Source organism: Otolemur garnettii, unplaced genomic scaffold (genome assembly GCF_000181295.1).
Source record: "Otolemur garnettii isolate 467f Iridium unplaced genomic scaffold, OtoGar3 scaffold00081, whole genome shotgun sequence".
Lineage (NCBI taxonomy): Eukaryota > Metazoa > Chordata > Mammalia > Primates > Galagidae > Otolemur > Otolemur garnettii.
The window spans coordinates 8,495,276-8,519,263 of record NW_003852476.1 but is presented as its reverse complement, the minus strand read 5'-3'; the positions used below and the strand labels follow the sequence as shown (position 1 = coordinate 8,519,263).

At 41.5% G+C, this 23,988-nt stretch overlaps 1 protein-coding gene across 1 annotated transcript in view; it reads left to right on the top strand.

Annotated features, from left to right (window-relative positions):
• Window positions 1-23,988, top strand: part of PPP2R5E (protein phosphatase 2 regulatory subunit B'epsilon) — a 187,822-nt gene that overhangs the window by 100,672 nt on the left and 63,162 nt on the right. The window contains exon 3 of the mRNA XM_003794438.3: window positions 5,761-5,957. Coding sequence (XP_003794486.1) covers window positions 5,761-5,957 — 197 coding nt within the window. The remainder of the gene's footprint in view (window positions 1-5,760; window positions 5,958-23,988) is intronic.

Here is a 23,988-nt window from a genome sequence, read left to right as displayed (position 1 = left end):
AAAAAAAAAGATGACAAAACATCAGTAGTTTAAGTGCATATTTTTAAAATTAATTTTATTGCTTCTTGTTTGAGGTATGATAAACTTAACTTTTTATTTAAAATCAGACATTTCCCATTTAATGACCTAAATAACTAAGAAGGATTTCATTTTAGATGCTTTGGATGAAAATATAAATGCAATTTATAAATATTATTCATTAGTAACTTAAATAAAGTTATAGCTTAGGTTCCAGTGCAAACATTTAAACATTTTATGGAAATATTTATTGACTGTATTTCTTTTTTTATTCACTGCATTTCTACATATATTTTAATAGTCTACATGTAAGTAAGTTACTAGTCTACATCTTCTTTATTAAACCAATCCACCTTCCTCTTATGATATGTAGCCAATAAATTTGACGTGGACCTTCTTATTTACTTGACTGGCATATTTGCACATGTGAACTCAGCATTCTGATTTCAACTTTATTCAGTTGGACTCCCAGAGCACCAAACCCAAAAGACACTGGGCACATATTTTTTCCCGTTTATGTAAAAATTTTAATTGATTTAGGGGGTACATGTTGAATTCTGTTACAAGTGTACGTTGTATAGTCTGCCCATCACCTCAATAGAGGTGCATGTATATTTCATCTACCTTTGCTATCTTTTGTTTTGCAAAGTCCCAAATGAGTCAGGCCTCAAGAAGAGATGGGCTGGGGTGGCGCCTATGGCTCAAAGAAGTAGGGCACCGGCCCCATATGCCAAAGGTGGTGGGTTCAAACCTGGCCACTGCAAAAAAAAAAAAAAAAAAGGAGAGACGGGCTGATACTGGGCCCACGATGATGTGCCCAACATGAGGTAGAATGGCACAATGGAGTAATGACTACTGACCTGCTTCTGCAAATTGTAAACAAATAACTGGCATTTGGAATCATAGGCAGCTAAGTGGGGTTCCTTGTATGTGTGTGTGTGTGTTTTGATAGAGATGGGGGGCTATTAATTTATATAGGGTGGGTGGCTTATAGCTGAAGTGTTTACAGAGCCTGTTGACTGTTCCTTAAATATTTGTCTCTTAATCTTGATCTTCCCTCTGTGTTGAGTTACATGTCCATTTACACATGACATGCTAACACTTGTAAATTTTAGAATTATTTGGGTGTGAACATCCTGGAGGTAGGAGTAGTCTTTCTCCCCAGTGGAGGATCCTGGGAGATGGTGATACGAAAGGCATGTGGGAGAAAGTGACTGATGGTCAAAAGGAAAGAGAGAGATGACCTAGTGAGAAGTATAACTTAGCTGCTGGCCCTGGGATTCTTTGCTTGGGTGAAAAACATTCTGGAAATCAACTTAATTTTGGGAATTCTTCCAGAACCATGGAGTCCAGTTGTGATAATTGGATCAATTATTTTCCCCTTTAAACACATGCTAACGCTGGATGGGTGAGTCACTGTGCTGATGACCTTCATGGTATTACATAACCACTTACTGATTTACAGAGGCTGATTCTGTGGGATTCTCTCTCCAGGGCAGGGATAGTCTCTGCTGGCCAGAGGTTTCCCTTGGAAGGTAGATGACAGACGCCTCCTCTGCCTGGTCTGCTTTGGGATTTTAAGATGACACTTAATTATCCTAATTAAAATTTATTTCCAAGTGTCTATAAAGCTTTTTCTTTAATCATAACTTATTTTAGAAGTGTTTAGATTTCCAGATGACTTGGATTTGGGATGTGGGTAGCTTCGAGCTGTTAAAATCTAGTGTTATTATATTGTGGTCAGAATTCACTGACTGTATGGTGTCTTTTTGTCATTTATGAGATTTTTTTTATGGCCAAGTACATGATCTTTTTTATAAATGTTTCTTTTTTTTATTAAATCATAGCTGTGTACGTTAATGCAATCACAGGGCTATAAATGTTTCTTTAAAAAGAATATTTGTATCTGTCTCAGGGTCTGGCTCTGTAGACAGTGAACTTTTCTTATGTCCTGGAAACCTTCTGGACTGTGCTCAGACATTGCTCCTTCTCTGCCCTCTGGCACGTAGTGCTTTTCACATTCTGCTGTTCTTAGCCTCCCAGGACCTGGGGGCTGTGCGAGGTGGTTGGGAGCAGCATTAGCTGTGTGGGGCAATCTGAGGGCCGAATGGTACAGAAAGAGCCCTTTGCTTGGACTGTTGCTAGTTAGGTTATTCTTCAGCAGAAAGAATTTTTAAAAAATTGTTACTATAAAGGAATGGCCGCTTTTCTTTCTTTCTTTCTTTCTTTCTTTTGGAGACACAGTCGTACTCTGTTGCCTACCCTAGAGTGCTGTGGCATCTGTCTAGCTCACAGCAACCTCAAACTCCTGGGCTCAGGCAGTCTTCTTGCCTTAGTTTCTGGAGTAACTGGGACTACAGGCACCCACTGTGATGCCTAACTAATTTTTCTATTTTTAGTAAATAGGGGTCTTGCTCTTGCTCAGGCTGGTCTTGAACTCCTAGCTTAAGCAATCTTTCTACCTCAACCTCATAAAGTGCTAGAATTACAGGTGTGAGCCACAATGCCTGGCTAGGAATGGCCTCTTGAAGGAAATTATCTTCCTCTTCTTTGGTTAGTCTTGACTGTTTAAGTTCTTTAATTTAACAAAGTGAAGTTATTTTAGAAGAACTCAGTCTTTTTTTTTTTTTTTTTTGAGACAGAGTGTCACTATGTCGTCGGTAGAGTGCAGTGGCATCACAGCTCACAGCAAGCTCAAACTCTTGGGCTCAGGTAATTGGTTCTCTTGCCTCAGCCTCCCAAGTATCTGAGACTATAGGTGCCTGCTACACTGCCCGGCTATTTTTTGTTGCAGTGTCATTTTTGGTTAGCTGGCCTGGGCCAGCTTTGAACCCTCTACCTTCGGTGTATGTGGCTGGCGCCATTAACCATTGTGCTATGGGCGCTGAGCCAAGAACTTAGTCTTAATAAAGGGTTAAATCACAGCTTTTCTTCTGTGTGTTTGTCTCTGGGGTGTGGGCTGCATGGAGATAGAGCAGGGTTCAGCATGACACTCGGTGAGTAGGAACATGCTGGAGATTAATTCGTTGACTTCTTTCTGCCTTCTTCCTGCTCTTCTGTCTTTGCACACACTCTGTTTCTGCAGTATGGTATTATTCTGACCTTTCACTATATTTGAATATTGGACAGTGGTGAAGAGTCCAGGCTCTGACTCAAATTTGCCTGGTTTTGAACCTTTTCTCCATTGCTTATTAGTTGTGACTCTGGGCCAGTCACTGAATCTTTTGCATTTTGGTTTACTCATCTGTTAAACTGGAATTAGCACCTACTATGTCAGATTGTCTTAGAGATTAAATGGAGGTATCATGTTTGTCAGTGCCCAGAATAGTGCCCAGTAAATGTACCCAGTGTGTTCAATAAATGTACACTATTATTACATCCTAAGGCGCCAGTGGATAACCTGTGTCATGTTTGTCTATAACATTATGTCAATTTGCATAAATAAAGGGTAAATTTAAACTGCGTAATATTAAAAAACAGGACTGGGTATTAACTGTCTGAATTCTTTGAATTGCTAAAGACATGAATCTTTTGAGTGTTATTGCAGTGACTGCAAACATTAATTGTTGTCGTGGCTGAAATGATGGTTTGTCTATGGAGGAAGGGCTATAATTCATAAATACTTTCATAATTCATATGTGCTGAGTTGAGTTTTCCATGTAGATGGTGTATTTTTTAGGCTTTATTAAAGGCACTTACCAAAAATGGAATTAATTAAAATTTCCTCTAAAGATGTTAACCTGTGACAATGTTACATTAATAAGCTTTTTCTTCCCGGGCGCTCCCATTCAGCTTCCAGGTATGGGGTCTGGTTTAGAATTCAGAAGATCTTAGTAATTACCTAGGATGGTTCTGTGCCTATAATTAGCTGTTGGTTAAGGATTTACAGTCATATTCATAAGCAGCCGTGTTTGATTTTTGTTTGTTTATGTTAAACACCTGAAGTAGGTAGCACTTAAAGAGAAAGACTTGGTCCCACTGAATTTAATTCTTACAGTCTAAGGCTAAACATTTTAAAACTGATTAAATCTAGGAGCATAGAATGAAACAAACATCGTGACTTGACTTAAATCCTAACATCTGACCATAGACATAGAATATGCAACGTAGTATATGCTGCGTGTTATACCTTTAGGGACCTGTTGGAGTGACAGGAGAGGAGAAACTGACTAGTTAACAATTTCTAAATTCACAACTTGTTTTTGTTCAGAGTAGCAGTTATGCTATAAATTTTATATGCATAAATCTTCAGATACGGACTACTTCTTGTTCTCTAACATCTGGGAGAGAAATCTTGTGTTTCAGGTGTTGTATCCACTCTCATCCTTACTCTGACAGTGCTTTGGGGGAATTTCCCATGGGGTCCCCAGGTAGTTGCACTTGGGTTGTGGGATATAAAGAGGTGAGGGGGCTGTGGGCAGGAGTCACGTGGATTGGATTCTGTGACCATGAGGCCGGCCCTCACCCTGCTCTGCTGGGCCTGTCAGGTGGGCACCGTGTGCCGATGCCCTCCCCTCCAGAGTGCAGGGGGCCCTATCCATGAGGCTGTGGTAGTAAAACATTTACCAGAAGGCTGCCAGCTGAGGATGGTTGCAAGTGACTTGGCCAAACACTGTTAAAGTCCTTCTTGATTAGTACAAAGGGAACGTGGGAGTGTGGTTAGAGACCCAGGCACTGCGCCTAGCTCCAAAACTCATGCATTATGTGATCTCAGTGATTGTCTCTAATTTTCTGTGTGAAAAACAGAGAAGAATAAAGCCACCTGCTTACTTCTAAGGGTTCTGAGGATTATGAATTAATCGCCCTGGATGAAGGCAGCAGAGCCTGCCCTGGTCATAATTTTCATCCCTTCTTCAGGGAGGGAAGCTCCAGTTTGGGTAGTGAAATATTGGAACGAAGACAGGAGTGGGCTACCGACAACTCAGTTGGTGTAGTTCAAGTCCAACTGTAGATCAGGTTTCTTTCTAGTGGAGGAATTTTAACTAACCTAAAACTTCTACATATTTTTTAGAAGTAGCACCAAACCAAATGTCTGACTTGCTGTTTGTGGGAAAAGAACAGATGTCTATTCTGAGAACGCATTAAGGATGATATTAGTGTTTTTCTCCCACTGTAAGGGAAGAAGATGGGTCAAAGAGAAGTTCACAGGTTTAAGAAGTATTTGCTGTTATTTTCCTTTTACTGATGTTCCATTTTTGAAACAGTTGCTGTTGTTTCATTTTGTAGATTTTTGAGAAACTTCACAGAGATGAAGCCAAAACAAAACAAAAAGTACAAACACATACAATTGCCTTAAATACCAAAAATGTCAGCATGAAATTAAAATGAATCGACTGACATTTCTGCTTTGAGATTTTTTAGTAAAACTAATTTAAACCAACAATGAAAGCTTCTAGCTTCACCTTATAAGGGAAAGTTTGACCTTTCTCAGTGATTTTGGATTTAAGGGTATTGACATTGAGGTGTTTTTGGTTAAAATTTGCTTGAGGGGTTTTGGTCAACCCTTGGTTGTGGGGTAGCAAATGCAGTCAATTTTGTGGTTATACAATGTAGTTCTCAAAGCGAAGTCTCTGAAGTCGTGGATATGGTGTCCCCTCCCACCCATGTGTAACTGTTAAAAACAACACTGTTGTCATGTGAATTCTTATTTTTTTGAGCTTACTTTTGAAGTAACTTTCACAGAGAATTCCTGTTACCTGGAAATTGATGACAGACTTACACCATTTCCTTTTTTTTTCTTAGACGTTCCATCCTCAGAGCAGCCTGAACTGTTCCTAAAGAAACTTCAGCAGTGCTGTGTCATTTTTGACTTCATGGACACGCTATCTGATCTTAAAATGAAAGAATACAAGCGCTCCACTCTTAATGAACTGGTGGACTACATTACAATAAGCAGAGGCTGTTTGACAGAGCAGACTTACCCTGAAGTAGTTAGAATGGTGAGTTTCTTTTTTTCCGCCGCGGACACTTTTAAGCATCTTCCATAGCAACTCACAGGTGTATGTATTGCTGAGTGAGGTCACTGGGGGTCACCTCCAGAAATGAGAGCCAACTTTCTAAGGGCTAAGCAAAAGTAGTCGACATAATAATAGAGTTTGAAGAGCATGATTTCATGCAAATGAAATCCAGAACATTCAACTACAACGGAATTGAAGCAATCGGTGACTTTAAAATATGAAGCCAAGATTGCTGGTTTATTATTGGATTTCTAGCTTTGGAAAAATAAAAGATATAGGCAAGTAAAAGTTTTAGATCTGTGTTTAAAACATATTCAAACCTGTTGGATATCTTGGTATATCTTATTCGTTGTGGTATATTAGAAATGGAATTATGCTTAATAAAATTGTGATTTGAAGAATCTAGTTAAGGCCTCTCTTGGCTTTATACGTAATCCTTCTCTTTATAATCTCCTTGAAATCAGGGATGATGCCTTTTGTGATTTTTGAACAGTGTCTCACACTTTGTGTGGTCATTAGGAGTTACGAGAGGAAACATTATTAGCCTAATGAGTAATTATGTTCTTAACTGTGTCAATATTATATTAGTTTTTCAAAAGCTGAGCCAAAATATGATATCTTGTTAGATTTCTGTGGGAAGATTGCCTTCCTTGGCATCCTAGAAGATCTTGGATTTAGAGAACGCATGCGGTTTGGGCTGGACTAGGGGAGGTAACTCATGAAATTAAGCCAAAGAGATCCAAAAGGGTCAGTGCATCGCCACTGGGCAGCCCGTTGGGGGATCTGGTACATGCTCTTTGTATTGCTGAACCTGTTTAGCTCTGACCATTTGTATTCAAACAATGTAGAAAAGAGACACTAGTGATGGTGTAGATATGGTTAAAAATTATGGTTCAGCTTTGGGAAAGGGCTTGAATGCTCTCAGTTTGAAAAACTATGACCGAGGGTGGCTCCTGTGGCTCAGTGGATAGGGCACCAGCCCCATATACCGAGGGTGGTGGTTTCGAACCCTGCCATGGCCAGCTAAAATAGCAGTGGCAACTGCAACAAAAAATAGCTGGGCATTGTTGTGGATGCCTATAGTCCCAGCTACTCAGGAGGCTGAGGCAAGAGAATTGCTTACACCCAAGAGTTGGAGGTTGCTGTGAGCTGTGACGCCATGGCACTCTCCTGAGAGCCACAGAGTGAGACTCTGTCTCAAAGAAAAAAGAAAAACTATGACTGATATTGGACGGACACTTGAAAACAGTGCCCAATATATTCTTCAGATCCAAATCTGAATCTCTGTTGGATTTGTTGTTGATTTACAGGAATGTAGTGCTCCCAAATGTCAGCCATGCTAGTGTTGAGACGCTGTGCTCTTGAGTTCATACTGTCTAAACCTTTTAACCCAATACTTAGGGTCTTCTCCAGCTTACCTGCTCTGCAGAGCACAGTCCCTGGTGTTAGCCTGCCTGTGTCCTCAGCCAATAGCAGTTACCCATTGTTTATAACTTTTGGCAGGCCCAGGTTGGATTTGAACCTCTGGTATATGTGACTGGCACCCTAGCTGCTGACCTACAGGTGCCGAGCTACACTGTTTATAACCTTTTCTGTATCTTTCCATGGGTAGTTTATGAGTATATAAGCATTTACAAACGTATATGTATAAATACTGATTTTGTAAGTACACAAATGGTGGTACACTAGACACACATTTTGTACCTTGCTTTTTTTCACTTAGCATTATAGAATATATATCAGCATATTGTTTTTATAGCTGCATAGTATTTACTGTACACATGTACCATATTTAAGCAGTATCCTATGCACGTCCTTATATAGACATATATATATATATATAGACTTATATATATTGCCCTGTGTAATAACATTGGTGTATTTGTTTATTTTTGAAGATTTTATTTTAGTTTTAGGTTCACAGCAAAATTGAGAGGATGGTACAGATTTCCCTTACATACCTGTCCCCACACATGCCTGCCCCCCCCCCCCCCCCCCCCCCCGGCCTCCCCAACACATTGGGACAGTTGATGAATCTTCGTTGACACGTTGTTATCGCCCAGAGTTCATAGTTTTCATTAGGGTTCTCTCCTCGTGTTGTATATTCTATGGGATTAGACAAATGGATGGTGTATGACACAGAGCCATCATTATAGTATCAGAGCATTTTCACTGGCCCTAAAATCCTCGGTGCCCCACCTCTTCCAACTTCCTGGCAACCACAGACCTTTTATAACTATATTTGTAGTTTTGCCTTTTTCTGAGTGTCATGTTGTTGGAATCATGCAGGATGCATCCTTTCAGACTGGCTTCTTTACTTAGTGAAAGAGGAACCCTCAAGGCTCCTCCCGTGTTTTTGCACGGTTTGATAGCTCATTTCTTTCTAGCTCTGAATGGTATTTTGTTGGATGGATGTACCCTGTTTGTCCATTCACCAACTGAAGGACATTGGAGTTTTTTCCAAGTTTGGCGATTATGAGTAAAGCTGCTATAAACATGCATGTGGAGATTTTCATGTGTGCAAAAGTTTTCAACTTTTTTTGGTAAATAGCAAGGAGTACATTGTTTCTTGGTGAGAGTTTGAGACGTATGTTTAATTTTGTAAGAAACTGCCAAACTGTACTCCAAAGTGGCAGTACCGTTTTGCATTCCTACCAGCAATGAATGAAAACATTTTTTTCCCCTATTACTTAGACCTTCATTTGTTCCCTGTCTTCCCACCGAGGATTATAATTCTCATTTTCCTTCAAGGGCTAGCGTAAAGTGCTGCTCTTATTTCCTGAAATGCCCGGTGCTTTCTCCTTCCTTAGTTGCTTTTGCATCTTGACAGCCCAGCCTTTGGAATTTGCTCATTTGTTGCTCTTTATCCGTTCACACATTTCACATTTGTTTGATTTTTCTAATTAGACTGAGCGCTCGCAGGGAGAAACCATACTCTGCACACTGCCGAGGCTCCACAGTGCCGTCTGGCCAGGTTTACTTGAAATTTGTGGAATGAGTAAATGAATTCCCTCCTAAAATGTAGGCATTTCAGGCTCTCAAATTAGGATTAAGATATTGGATGTCATTGGATTTTGTTTGGATTTTAAAATTACTATTTAGCATAATCCTGAAATTCTTTTATTCTTAAGATCCAGCTTGGTCCTAAGCCAGCTTTGGTCTCCTGAGGCAGAGCACTTTGTCTTCTGCTTTATTCCCTCATTCCCAGGAGAAAAAAGGAGAACAAAAAGATTGCTATCATTTGTATGTGTTTCAAAATATACTTAAGCCTTACTTTAGGAGGTGCTGAATCAGTAGCATGCATTTAGAAAATTTACTTTCTAGATGATAGTTCAGGGTTCTTAGAAGTGTGATTTATTTTTTCATATCTGGTAATTTGTGAAATTGTTAGCTACTAATTTTGTATGATGCTTAAACAACCTGGGGCATTTACAGAGAAGGAAATGTTGTGATAGAGTAGTAGGAGAAAAGGCTTTGGACTCACAGACCTGGGTTCACGTGCCAGCTCTGCCATACTCATTTGTACCATCAGGGTGAGCAAGTTATTTTGTATTTGGGTCCCCAGATTTTGTGTGGTGGTACGAAGTGCATGAGGTCAGGGGAGGGCAGCCGCACTTTCATCCATCTGCATCTATAAATATTTCACCTAAGTATTAAAGTGCTCTCCCCCCCCCCCATATCAGGGTTCTCACCTGGTATTGCAAATACACCTATTGTCTAAGAAATGTGAGCTGCTGCTCTGTGAGAAGACCTGGAACCAAGTCCCTCTTGATGGCCCAGTTCCTTCCATTTTGCCGCCTTTAAACCCTTGTCTGTAGAAATTCTGGCACTGCTCACGTTCCTCATTTGCATCTTACCTGCCTTTGGGGGGATTTTGTGAGGATTAGTGGTGATACATGGAAAGCTTTTAGAGCAGTCACACCTGGCAAATGCTCAATAAATACTATGATTCTTATGCTTTGGTGATTTTGTGATTAGATCACTTGATTTTCAGTCGTTAGTCTCATCCTAGAAAAGGTGATTGGTACCTCATTGGTGAATATCACTCCAGTCACCTGTGAAGTGCTCCCCTGGGGGCTGTGCACTGATGCCAGCACCTGACCCACCCTTGAAAGCCATTTCAGAGCTCTCTTTCTGGAATGGCTACTAAAGCTATCATTGTATTACCCTTGATGTTCTTAATGTCATCAAAATGTTTTCCTTTCAGTATTTCCTGGGTCCTCAGTGAAGAGAGGTCATAGGGCCCAGATGATGTAGTAGGGAGATGTTCCAGCACAGCTGTTTGTTTACTGGCTAAAAACTCCCTCACAATGAGATTTTCAGTTAAGATTTTTTAATTGTTTCTCAGGGGTGGCGCTTGTGGCTCAAAGGAGTAGGGCGCCGGCCCCATATGCTGGAGGTGGCGGGTTCAAGCCCTGCCCCGCCCTAAAACTGCAAAAAAAAAAAAAAAAAAGATTTTTTAACTGTTTCTCTGTTAAAGCTTACTTGGTCTGCCATGCTTCTCACAGTCAGCCTCTGATTTTGACTCCACAATTTAACAAACTTTTACAAAGCTTTTGTCATTTCTGCTCATTACTGGCCTCCCTTACCTCTTCTCATCAGTTATATTTTCTCTCCTCTCAGAAAACTGTTTAATCTGTGGGTACACTACCGTTTTCTTCATGGCATTATCCCATCAACTTGGACTGACATGTCCCTGATTTCACTTCTACTCTTGCCAAGTTTAACAAGAAATTTATGAATGTTTGTTGGTTGCTCTAATTCAAACGCTGACATTCTCACAGCAGCACACAAAAAACATGCAACAGTAATAAACACCAGTCAGCAAGACACCACCACACGTTGAAGTGGACACAGATGGGAGACACTGATACACCAAAGTTATGAGACCTACCGAGTTGTTTGGACAGTGCTGCCCACGTAAGCACACGGTGGCAAGTTTGTGAACTTGAGTGTCAGACTTTGATACGGTCTTCCATTGCCTCAGTGGTTCTCCAGTTCTGTAATTCAAGATATCCTGCCTTGTTGGACAGTCCTTGTTCCCACCTATTCCTCTTTCTTGTTACTGTGAAGCAAAACTGCTTCACTAGGTTTAGTGAGGAAAATGGTAGTGCTTTTGATGAAATCTATCAATGAAGTGGGTTTCAAAACCAGGATAAGTAGTGACTCAGATAGTGTCGCTCTGGCAGTAAGACTCAATGCCTTTGATCCAACCTGATGGGACCTACACTTGGAGAATTGTATTCCTGTTAGTAGAAGAAAAGTGTGACAAATGATAGTAATTTGTGAGTCGTGGAAAGCATTTTTAATACTTAAATTAAGCCTGACTATGACTTGCAAACTGTAAGAGAATTGCTTGAGCCCAAAAGTTGGAGGTTGCTGTGAGCTGTGGTGCCACAGCGCTCTACTGAGGGTGACAAAGTGAGACTCTGTCTCAAAAAAAAAAAAAATTAAACCAGCCACAATGTTGCCTTAAGCCAAAACCTAATCCCCTACTCCCCTCAATTCTAAGGCTGAGAGTGATGAGGAAGCTACAGAAGAAAAGTTGGAAGCCAGTAGAGGCTGGTTCCTGAGGTTTAAGGAAAGAAGCCGTCTCCATAACAGAGAAGTGCCAGTGAAGTAGCAAGGGCTGAGGCAGAACTGCAGCAAAGTGTCTAGCTAAGATCTACCTGAGCTCATCAGTGAGGGTAGCCACACTGAACAGACTTACATGTAGACACAACAGCCTTGGTTTGGAGAAGTTGCCATCTAGGACTTTCCTCAAGAGGAGCAGTCAGTGCTTGGCTTCAAAGCTTACAGGCCACGCTGACTTTCTTATTAGAGCCTAAGGTAGCTGGTGACTTTAAGGTGAAGGCAGTGCTCATTTACTATTCCAAAAACCCTCGTGCCCGTAAGAATTATGCTAAATCTGTCCTGTCACCAAGGCCCAGGTGACAGCTCATCTGTTTAAGGCATGGTTCACCCTGTATTTTAAGCCCGCCACTGCTCATAGAGTGGGCACCTGGTCCCTCAAGAACCTGATGGAAATGTTTAAGCAAGGTAAATGAGTTCATCCCTGTTAGCACAACATTCAATCTGTAGTTCATGGATCAAGGAGTAATTTTGACTTTCAAGTCTTAATAGTTGAGAAATATATTTTGTAAGGTCATAGCTGTGATAAATAGTGATTCCTCTGATGGATCTGGGCGAAGTGAATTGAAAAGCTTCTAGAAAGCACTCACCATTCTAGATGCCATTAAAAACATTTGTGATTCGTGGGAGAAGGCCAAAATATCAACCGTAACAGGGTTTGGAAGAAGTTGACTCCAGCCCTCATGGATGACTTTGAGCGATTCAAGATTTGATAGGAATACTTGCAGATGTCATGGGAGTGGCAAGAGAACTAGGATTAGACATGGAGTCTGAAGATGTGACTGAATTGCTTCAATCTCATGACAAAACCCAAACAGTTGGGTGGTGCCTGTGGCTCAAAGGAGTAGGGTGCTGGCCCCATATGCTGGAGGTGGTGGGTTCAAACCCAGCCCCAGCCAAAAACAAAAACAAAACGGGAACAGTTGAGGAGTTGCTTTTTGTTGTTGTTTACTTGAGACAGGGTCTTGTGGGTGTTGGCTAGATGATCTCAAATTCTTGGACCTAAAGTGATCTTCCTATCTGTCTCAACCTCCAGAGAAACTGGGATAACAGGCCCAGGCCACTGCAGTCAGCAGAAGTTGCTTCGTATAGATAAGCAAAGGAAATGGTTTCCTATGAGGAAATGGACTCCTGCCAGTGCTGTGACTGTTGTTGGAATGACAACAGAGGATGTAGAGAGCCTTTCCATAGACTGGAGTTGATAGAGCAGCGGCAGGGTTTGAGAGGACTGACTCCCATTTTGAAAGAATTTCTACTGTGGGTAAAATATGATCCAGTAGCCTCTTACATGAAGCCTGGACGAGGTGGCTCATGCCTGTAATCCTAGTAGTCTGGGAGGCTGAGGCAGGAGGATTGCTTGAGGCCAGGAGTTTGAGGTGACTATGAGCTAGCCTGGGTGGCAGAGTGAGACTCTGTCTCAAACAAACAAACAAATAAACAAAGAAAACAAATCTTTCATGGAAGGAAGAGTTAATTGAGGCTGTAAATTTCACTGTTGTCTTATTTTAGGAAATTGCCCCAGATACTCCACTTTTAGCAACCAGCACTCTGATTGGTCAGCAGCCATCAATATCAAGGCAAGACCCTCCACCAACTTGCTGAAGGCTCAGATGATGGTTAGTCATTTCAGCAGCAAAATATTTTAAAATTAAAGTAGATTCACTTTTTTTAGACTTAATGCTATTACACACTTCACAGATTGTAGTGTAAACATAACTTTTACATGTAGCAGTGTCTGATTTATACCTGAAGTCAACAGATAATATTGAACCCTAGACATATATATTTTTTGCCTATATATATCTATGATAAAATTTAATTTATAAATTAGGCAAAATAAGAGAATAACAATAAAATAGAACAGCTGTAACAAAATAGTATAATAAACATTATGTGAGTGTGGTGTCTCTCTCAAGTTATCTCATTGTACTTGTACCCTGGGTAACTAAAACCATGTGAAGGAAAACCATGAATAAGAGGGGGACTACTGACTACATCCTGGCTGGAATTTGCCTTGGAGATGACTCTTCAGATCCAAAGGAGGTAAGATTTGTAGGTGTGAGTTAGTTATTAGAACAGAAGAGTTATTAGAAGTGGGTGGGTGCATGCAGGTGGGCTGCTTGCTTATAAGATTAGAAAGACAAATAATGGAAGAGTATTGAGTGATATTTGAGAAAGCAGTTAATCATTGAAGTTACTGGGAAAGTTGGAGGACAGAGTAAGTCTAAAGACGGGACCTAAGAATTGGAGCACACATTAAAAAATTCCTTGGTGCAAAGGAAAGAAGTTAAGGACCTGATAATGAAGATTCCCAGAAGACATTGTTAGAATGAAACCAGGAAGACTTCACTGTTAAAGGTTAGGAGCCTGTTGTTAGCATTTGTAATTTGTCAAAGGGTAGAGAAACTGGCCCTTGCTTTGTTCTTTTCTTAATTACCATCTTAAACTCCCTGTGCTGCTGCAGTTAATGCTCATTTAATAATTTTCACTTAGGCCGGGGGAGGTGGCTCACACCTGTAATCCTAGCACTCTGAGAGGCCAGGGTGGGTGGATTGCTTGAGTTCATGAATTCAAGACCAGCCTGAGCAAGCGTGAGATACCCCCCCACCCCATCTCTACTAAAAATAGAAAAACTGAGGCAAGAGGATTTCTTATCCCCAGGCATTGGAGGTTGCTGTGAGCTATGATTCCACAGCACTCTACCCAGGGTGATAGCTTGAGACTCTGTCTCAAAAATAGTAATAATAATTTTCATTTAGCGTCTTAGAGTGCTCAACAATTGACTTCATGGGGTCACTAAACCCCTTGATATGTTTTATTTTTTATTATTATTTTTTTCCTTTTTGCAGTTTTAGGCCGGGGCTAGGTTTGAACCTGCCGCCTCTGGCATATGGGGCTAGTGCCCTACTCCTTTGAGCCACAGGCGCCGCCCAATCCCTTGGTGTTGACTGCAAAATTTTGCGTGTTATTTGTTATTTTTATGGGAGAAAATCCTTTGTTTTTGCTTAAATTATCAAAGTTATAGCTAATTCCAAAATGGTCTAAAGTAAATTTTACCCTGTGTTCAGTAAACATTTATGCTGCTCAGTTGGAAAATATGAAATTGTAAAGGAGCAGAGTCCTCCCGTTTATAGCAATGACTAAAGAGGTTTTGTTGGTAAAAGCCATTTGGGCTTGGAGTTTTCTCTATGGGAAGGTTTTTGGTTGTGAATTCAATTTCTTATACACCTGTTGACTGTTCAGATTTTCTGTTTTATCTCGTGTTCCTTTTTGGTAGGTTTTTTATAATAGTTGTACAGTTTAGAATTGTGGCCATGTACTTAATGCTAAAGGCTTTTCACAGAGATTATTTTAAATAATCTGCAGCAACTATGCTGTCTAATTACATCTTCACAGCAACCCTATGAGATAGGTAGCATCATTATAGATAATATGAAGGACACAGAAGGAAGTGAAGAAACTTGTCCAGAACTATTCACTTGGGTAACTGAGACTTGAACTCAGGCAGTCTGGCTCCAGAGCCCCATTGTCTTACTGTGTTATCCCAGATAGAGCTGCGGTAGTATCATCATAGCTCACCACAATCTCAAATTCCTTGGATCAAGTGATCCTCCTGCCTCAGCCTCCTGAGTAGCTGTGACTACTGGCACTCACCACCATGCCCAGCTAATTTTTTCAATTTTTGATAGAGACAAGGTCTACCTCTTGCTTAGGTTGGTCTTGAACTCCTGACCTCAAGCAGCCATCTTGCTGCAGCCTCCCAGAGTGCTATGATTATAGGTGTGAGCCACTGCCCCCACTTCCAGAGCCCATACTCTTAACTGATGTGCCCCAGTGCTTCCCTGCAGTCTTTCTTTCTAATAGGAAGGAAGAAAAAAAAAAAAAAACTCTAAAGATGGTTTTTAGTTAGTTTGTTTGTTTTAAGATAGAATCTTACTATGTCGCCCTCACCCTGTAGAGTACCCTAGCATCACAGCTCACAACAACCTCAAACTCTTGGGCTTAAGGCAGTGGCTCTCAACCTTCCTAGTGCTGCAGTGTATTTTCATTGTTAAAAGGGGGTTGCGACCCACAGGTTGAGAACCGCTGGCTTAAGGGATTTTCTTGCTTCAGCCTCCCAAGTAGTTGGGACTGCAAGTGCCCACTACAACGCCTGGCTATTATTTTGTTGCAGTTGTCATTGTTGTTTAGCAGGCCCAGGCTAGGTTCAAACCTGCCAGCCTCAGTGTATGTGGCTAGCGTCCTAACCACTGAACTATGGGAGCCAAGCCTAAAGATGGGATTCTTGCCTCTGTTTTGATTTTTTTTTTTCCTTGAGCTTTTCTAAGTACTAAAAGGTCTTTGATTAAGCCCTTTTCTGTAACTTTGCTGCTTTTGATGAGGCCGGACCACATACTGTGCTGGGGTTAAAAGTTCTTTTTTGCCTAAGAAACAGCTTCCTCTTACCCCCCCCCTCCCTCCTTTATATCCCTTTTGTGCTGTTCTTGGCTGGTTGACTTTGCTTCTCAACCTTTTCTCCTACCCTATCACTCCTCTCTGAGTATGGAAGAGTATGTGGTGATTGGCGGGTAGGGAAGGGCAAGTAGTTAAAAATTCTCCTCTCTGATCCCTCCCTGTTACAGCCCCTGAGTTGGTCTTATTCCCTAGGTTCACATGCCCCTCAGTCCCTGTTCCACCCTTCAGTGTTCCAGAGTACACCCTCTTCTGCCCAGATTGTGCTTCTCGTATTGTGATGCTGGCCTGGCGCCCAGATTGTGCTTCTCGTATTGTGATGCTGGCCTGGCGATGCCTCACCTTTGCTGCCTTGTTTGTGGTTGAATTGGTGGAATTCACAAAAGACTCATCAAAATTCCAAGTGCTAGTGTGTGAATTTACTGTGAGAAATGCACTGTACCGTGGATAATTTGTATATTTTTGAGCTATGCCATCTTTACCTGCAGGCAAGCTGTATGGGCAGCCAGGGAAACCTGAAGTTTCAGGTTTTTTGATCGACTGGATTGGGGGCCAGGGGACTGAGTTAGATGATTTTTTTTTTTTTTTTTTGAGACAGACCCTCAAGCTGCTGCCCTCTACCCCGAAATTGGGTAGAGTTCATGGCATCAAAGCTCATAGCAAACTCCAACTCCTGGGCTTAAGTGATTCTCTTGTCTCAGCCTCCCAAGTAGCTGTGGCACCTGTGACAGCACTCTGCTATTTTTTAGTTGTAGTTGTCATTGTTTGTTGTTTGGCGGGCCCAGCCTGGATTTGAACTCACTAGCTCTGGTGTATTTGGGGGGGCACCTTAGCTGCTTGAGCTACAGGCGCTGAGCCATGAGTTAGATGATTTGAACGTCTCTCTAGCTCCATGATGGACCCTCCAATCCTTGGAAACACTTATGTTTGTAACACCTACTTTTCCTTTTTATTGTTCTTTGTGAATCAGTGGTAGATGGGCCTGGACCCAGTCTGGCCACTTATTTAGCTTTGTGATTTGGGGCAAGTCCCAACCCTCTAAGCTCATTACCCCATTGTAACTTTATAAGGTTCTTGGGAGAATGAAGTTATGAAAAATGCTTACCACAGTGATAAATACATCGAGTAGCGATAGTTATTATTATTATTATTCACCATACCAACTTTAAAACCTCTGATAGGCATACTTTTTTCTTTAGATGGGTTCATACATTTTCTGGTTATAATGAGGTTTTGCTAGCTTGAAAATTTTTGTTTTCTTGTCCTTTCAGATGACTGTTTATGTCAAGTTTCTTCTATTGATTTTAAACTTACCCTCTGGGAAATTTTATTTTTGTCTTTTGGGGGGGAGAACTCCTGTAAATCTTCGTGTGCCCATGTATTTATAACATATATGTATATATATATGTTTGTGTATGAGGGCTGCCCAGAAAGTATCCAGTCATGTAATAACGAAAACTAAGGACAGGTGTGGCTGGGTACTTTCCAGACAGTGTTTGCTTATACTGCCCTTAGTTCATCCAAATAAAATCTTCCCAGTAGATTTGCATGTCCACGTCCCTACTACAGTGATAATTTACCATTTCTCTCCTGTGTGTATTCTCTCTTAAGGGATTCTCTCTTTAAGGATCCCTCTCTCTAACAGGGATTTTCAAGTGTTTAGTCTTAATTTAAATGTGCTGAAGGGAGGATTTTTACTCAGGGAGCACAGGAGCCACTCATTGCGATTTGCTTCCTTTACAGGCTGTCATCCTTCTGGCTTAACTGCTCTAAAGATTGTTGAGAGTTCTTAATATGCTGTTTGACAGCTTTGACTTGTCTAGCACTGATAGATCCAATAATATCTCACTGTGATGAGAATACTGGCCACCCTATCAGCATCCTTCCCCCAATAGCTGGCAGCTAGAATTTGCAGGATGAATTACAGTCTGAATTCAAGTGTTGATTTTTTTTCTTTTCTCCAATCTTTTAATGTAACCTTCAAGCTGAAAATGTGGTTTAAAGGTATAAGCAGTGGTCCTGGAAAAATCTACCCAGAAAATGGATGAAAGAAGTGGAAACTACTGCCTGTGATATGTACAGTTTGGGTGTTGATATCCCTGCACTTGGTATTAGTTTGTGTGATTTGGCCGTCTCTTTACTGAGGAGACACAGAAATGAGAGAGGGGGCTTTATTGGTTGATTTTCTCAGGAGAAAGTTGGTTATACCACAGTGGTGCCTTACTAGTAGGAAAAAGCTGAGTAGAGTGTCCTTGATGTGGAATTCTCAGAGATAGTAATGCTTAAGGCAAGAATTTGGCAATTAAACAATGAGCTGGTCTTTTCCAGGAGGTAGTTGGCTGCTGACCAGTGTTTAAAGCCAGACTTGATCTGTAGATGAGAACAAGAAGAACTGTGCTATCCAGTGACCTCTGAGGAGCAAGTTGCCTTGGAAAGTGGGGAGAAGATAAGAGACTTTGAGACAAGTACTGTGAGAGTGGAAAAAATACCACCACGTGTACTCACTATTAAACTGGAACTAACTGGTCAACATTCACGGGCACACATGGTAGTAGAATGCAACAGAAATCAAGCAGGCGGGGTGTGTGTAAATTACACCTAATGGTGCGATGCACACTACCTAGGTGATGGGCACTTATAACTTCAACTCAAATTGTACAAAAGCAATTCATGTAACTAAAACCATCTGTACCCCCATAATATTGTGAGAAAAATCGCAATTTCATTGGTGAGGTGGGGATTGGCACAGCTGTGAAGGAGGAAAAGTGGAAGGGTTCTGGCAGGGAAGAGCATGTCAAGGAGGGTCGGGGGGACACATACAAAGAAAGGATGTTTCTGAATAGAAATAAGACTGGTTATATAATAATTATTTGTTAAGTTGGAGAGCAAGTGTATTTTTGACAAAGTGGGTAAGCAAGCTCAATTGGAGAATATGATATTTCCGGCCTTTAGTGACTAGGGAGGAGGCTGGGCAGATAGAGTTAAGTAGTTTCTGGGCTGGTTTGAAATACTGTGGAATTCCTTACCTGCAGAGGCAAGGCCTTTAAGAGAAGAGGGTAAAAGCTCCCTGGAATGAGGCAAGCCTCTTACTTTGGAGGCTTTTCCTCTTAAGAAAGTTAGGAAAACTTGTTAAGTTTCGACAATAGAGGAAGTGTTGGAAAATTGAGTTTTGTTTTTGTGTTATCCTTAATAATAGAGTGGAATATCTACTATATCCTATTCTGGAACGTGAGAGAGTTATTTTAGGAGCACAGTAATCAGAAGGCAGTGATGATTAATACACAGTTAAAATGTGAGCTAACAAGTCCTGTCCCAGAGCTGGCTCTTGGTTTCCTGAAGAGGAATTTATAGTTGTGCTCCTGTGCCCACCCTTCCTCTCCGTGCAGCATGAGGCCAGCTATGTGTCAACAGGGACAGATAGCACCCCCCCACCCTCCCACCCCCGTCAGCATATTTTACCCAATTAGATGGGAAGCAGAGTGTATGGGGTTCGGAAGAATGCTAATCTGTGGACAGATCTATGGTCAGATGTAGGTCAGGTGTGTGTTAATTACTGACAGCTAGCTCCAGGCTTGTTAATGAAAGGTCAAAGAGACAGACATACATATCCTCTTTATTTTTAGTGATTTCAATTAAGAACATGTATCCAGTGATGGCACCTTTGGCTCAAGGAGTAGGGCGCGAGCCCCATATACCGAAGGTGGCTGGTTCAAATCTGGCCCCAGCCAGATATTTTGTTTGTGCTTTAAAAAAAATTCACAGTTCAAGAGGCTTGATTTTTTCTTTCAGCTTTAGCTGATTTGGAACCATTAAGTGTTCAGAGCGGATGTTTAGAATTTGTGTTCTCAAAAGCCCTGTGTTGGCATTATTTTATCAGCTTATGCACTTTAGCTTTTACACAGATCACTTAATTCACCAGTTTTTTAACTTTCTGGGACTTACAGATCCATGGTGCCCAGACAATGAAATTCAGCAAAGCCCTGGTGTCACGTGGCTGGCCTGTGTAGGGCGGGCGTTTGACTGCCGCCCTCACCCGTGATGGGCCTGCGTGCTGATTTACACACAGTAGGCACTGTGACTGTTGCAGTGTTTACATCTCTATTTTTGGATTCTAAGATTTAATATCAACAGTCTTCTCTTTTGGATTCACTGCTACATTTCCAATTTTGGAGAAAGTGCAATATAGTTGTCTCTGTGTGAAGTATCATTTCCTGTGATCGTTTTTTGTTGGTATAACAGACTCTAAAGATAATTAATTTCACATTACTGTCATCATTTCAGCAGGTAAAAAGTTGCCTCTTTTTTTGCATAGAGTTTAATCTCCAAATAGGAGCCAAATGGGAGTGGAAGGTTTATGGTGGGAATTTGTGGGTAATAAAGGTGGAGAGGCAGGATGGGTTTATATTATACTCAGATAAGCCTTGGCAAGCTAAGTAAGGAGAGGAGGTTAGAGTTAATCTTGTAGACAGGGAGTAAGTTGTAAGGATTTTTGGACAGGAGGTGAAATGTAAATGATATTCTTACTTTTCTTTCTCCAGCAGAGGAAAGTCTCCTTTGAGGGAGGATAAGGCTGGCTACCGGGAGGTTTAACCTAGGATGACCCATGGCAAACACTGTTGTCTTGGTCTTGACTGATGGTGCAAAAAAGAGGCAGTGAGGAATTTGTAGAGGGAATGCCTCATCTCCTGTATTTCTCCCTTCCATGCTCATCACAGAAAAGAAAAAAATCACCTTTCATTATTTAAATTCAGTAGTTACTCACATTTTGGCCAATTTCTTCCTAGTCTGTATTTGTATATGATTTTTTTTCCTTAAAAATTCTTTTTTCTTTGTGGAGACAGTCTCACTATGTTGCCTGGTAGAGTGCCATGAAGTCACAGCTCACAGCACCTCAAACTCTTGGACTTAAGTGATTTTCTTGTGTCAGCCTCCCAAGCAGCTGGGACTACAGGTGCCCACCACAGTGCCCAGCTATTTTTTTTGTTGTAGTTGTCATTATTGTTTGGCAGGCTGGGGCTGGATTCAAACCCGCCAACTCTGGTGTCTGTGGCTGGCACCCTAGCTGCTGAGCTACAGGCGCCGAGCCTTTACAAATTCTTTTAAAAATTTATTTTTAATAACATTCTATTTGTTGATTTATTTATTTATGAATGATGGAGTCTCATGGTGTCACCCTGGGTAGAGTGCCATGGCATCATGGCTCATAGCAACCTCAAACTCTTCGGCTCAAGTGATCTTGCCTCAGCCTCCTGAGTAGCTGGAACTATAGGCCCCTGCCACAAGGCCCAGCTAGTTTTTCTATTTTTGGTAGAGATGGAGCTCAAGTAATCCACCCCTCTTGGCCTCCCAGAGTGCTAGAATTATAGACATAAACCACCATGTCAGGCCTAAAAAATTTAGATATAATTAACATGCAATCAGATATGAAGAATGATCCTTAGGCAGTGGACAGTCAGAGAATTTAACAATTGTATATACTGGTATAACCATCACCCTAAAGGAGATTTAGAACATTGCAAGCACTCCAGAAAATTCTCATGTACACCATACCTATTTTTCCTTGTTAAACATTTTTCCCCCCAATCATACTATATATAAATTTTAGATTTTTATTTCTTTAGTATTATGATGTAAAATTTGTTTAGTATTATGATGAAGTAATGTTAATTACTTTCATGTAATTAAATACCTTTAACAACTAGCATTCTAATGGTTCCTAGTAGTCTATCATTTGCGTGTCCGATTGTTTACTTAGCTGTGTGCAAAATCTAGGATACTGAAATAGTTTCCAAATTTTTACTTTTTTTTTTTTTTTTTTTGAGACAGAGCCTCAAGCTGTCCCCCTTGGTAGAGTGCCGTGGCATTACAGCTCACAGCAACCTCCAACTCCTGGGCTCAAGCGAGTCTCCTGCCTCCGCCTCCCAAGTAGCTGGGACCACAGGTGCCCGCCACAACGCCCGGCTATTTTTTGGTTGCAGCCATCATTGTTGTTTGGCGGGTCCGGGCTGGGGATTCGAACCCGCCACTTTAGGTGTACGTGGCTGGCGCCTTAGCCAGTTGAACTATAGGCGTTGAGCCCCAAATTTTTACTATTAAAAATACTACTACTGGCCAGGCACAGTGGCTCACACTTATGATCCTAGCCCTCTGGGAGGCTAAGGCAGGTGGATTATCTGAGCTCAGGAGTTCAAGACCAGCCTGAGCCAGAGCAAGACCTCGTCTCATTTAAAAAAAAAAAGAAAAGAAAAGAAAAAGCCAGGTGTTCATGTAGTCCCACCTACTTGGGAAGCTGAGGCAAGGGAACCGCTTAAGCCCAAACAAGAGATTGAGGTTGCTGTGAATTATGACGCCAAGGCACTCTACTGAGAGCAGCAAAGTAAGACTCTGTCTTTAAAAAAATACCACTACTACGAGCACCAGAGAGACATTTTTGAAGAAATAAATGACTCTTTGACAAATTGTATATAGCAGCAGATAAAGAAGAAGAGTTAAACCTCCAGAGGGTTAGGAGAACAGTGAACTTGTGGAACAGAAAGGGGAAAGGTGGGGGAGGATTCTCCTTCAGGAATAGATGGTGGGGGAGGATTCTCCTTCAGGAATAGATGGAGGCCAATGAGGATGAAATGGATTTTGACCACACTGAACGTGAGATGCCAGGGAGATGTCTAAGCTGCTCCTTATGTAACTGGAAACAAAAGAATAAATATACCCCTCTGTCTGGACACAGAGATGGCTGGCAGTGGCGATGGAGAACTGATTGAGAGAAGAGCCACACACCGAGGCTGGGTGAGCCTGGCTTTACTTTGACTTTGTGCTGCCATTTTGGGGGTGGGTGGGGATGTGTGTACTTGTTCATCAGATGAAATCATGACTTGAGGGGCATTCATTTAAGTGCTCTATTCAGTACTCCCAGATTCTAAATTTGCTTTATTTTTCTACTTTGCTCCATGCTAAGACCTACTAATGTAGCGTTGGTACTAATTCTGAGAAAGAAAACTGATGTGGAGATCGCTCATTTTACCTTGGCTAAGATTAGAGCAGCTGCTATTTGGATTTTGCTGTTCTACTGGACTCTTTCCCACTACAAAGAGATTGACATATTTGCATAAGCTAACTAATTACTTGAATTACCAGAAGTTACTGAGAATGGAAGAAATAATTTAATAGGAAATAATCCCTAATTTTTGAGTGAACAGGGTGGATTCAGCATTTGCATATGTTTACTTCCTTTATTCCTTGAAATCTCACCAAAAGTACTGGAAAGAAAGTAATAAAACTCACAAGAACAAAAGAAAATGGAGAGGAGATCTCAGAATCAACACTAGAAAGCAGATGGACAGTGGCCACACTGTCCTGGTCCATTAGGAAAAGCTGAACCTGAAGCCTCAGCAGGGAAGTCGGAAAATAGCCAGCTCACACACAGCTCCAGGGGTGCTGGGGTAAAGACAGAAGATTTGCTTTTGGAGTCTGTGTAACAAGTAGCTAGAATTCCCTATCCCATTTTCACTTTCCCCAAACTAGGTAGCCACATAACTGCTTCTCCCAAATCCCAGCAAAAGACTGAAGGTTAACTCTCCAGAGAAGCTAAGCTGGAGGGAATCTGGACTTGGGGACATCAGTCACAGCAGAGAACAGTGGGTACCTTTCAGAAAGTAGTGGACCACGTTGAATGGGGGAGCCCCAACCCATTCTGCTCCCCTGTCCCTTATGCTCTCTAGTCAGGAGACGTGATTCTCTCTGAGGAGAAGACAAAGGGGAGTTTGAGGGTGGGGAGCCTGAAAGGGTGATGGTGGTAAGGATTTGCCCAACCAGTCCCACCACGGGGAAGCCCACTTAGTCAGGGTCCCCATTTAAAATACGACTAAGGGCAATGCCTGTGGCTCAGTGAGTAAGGTGCTGGCCCCATATACTCAGAGTGGCAGGTTCGAAC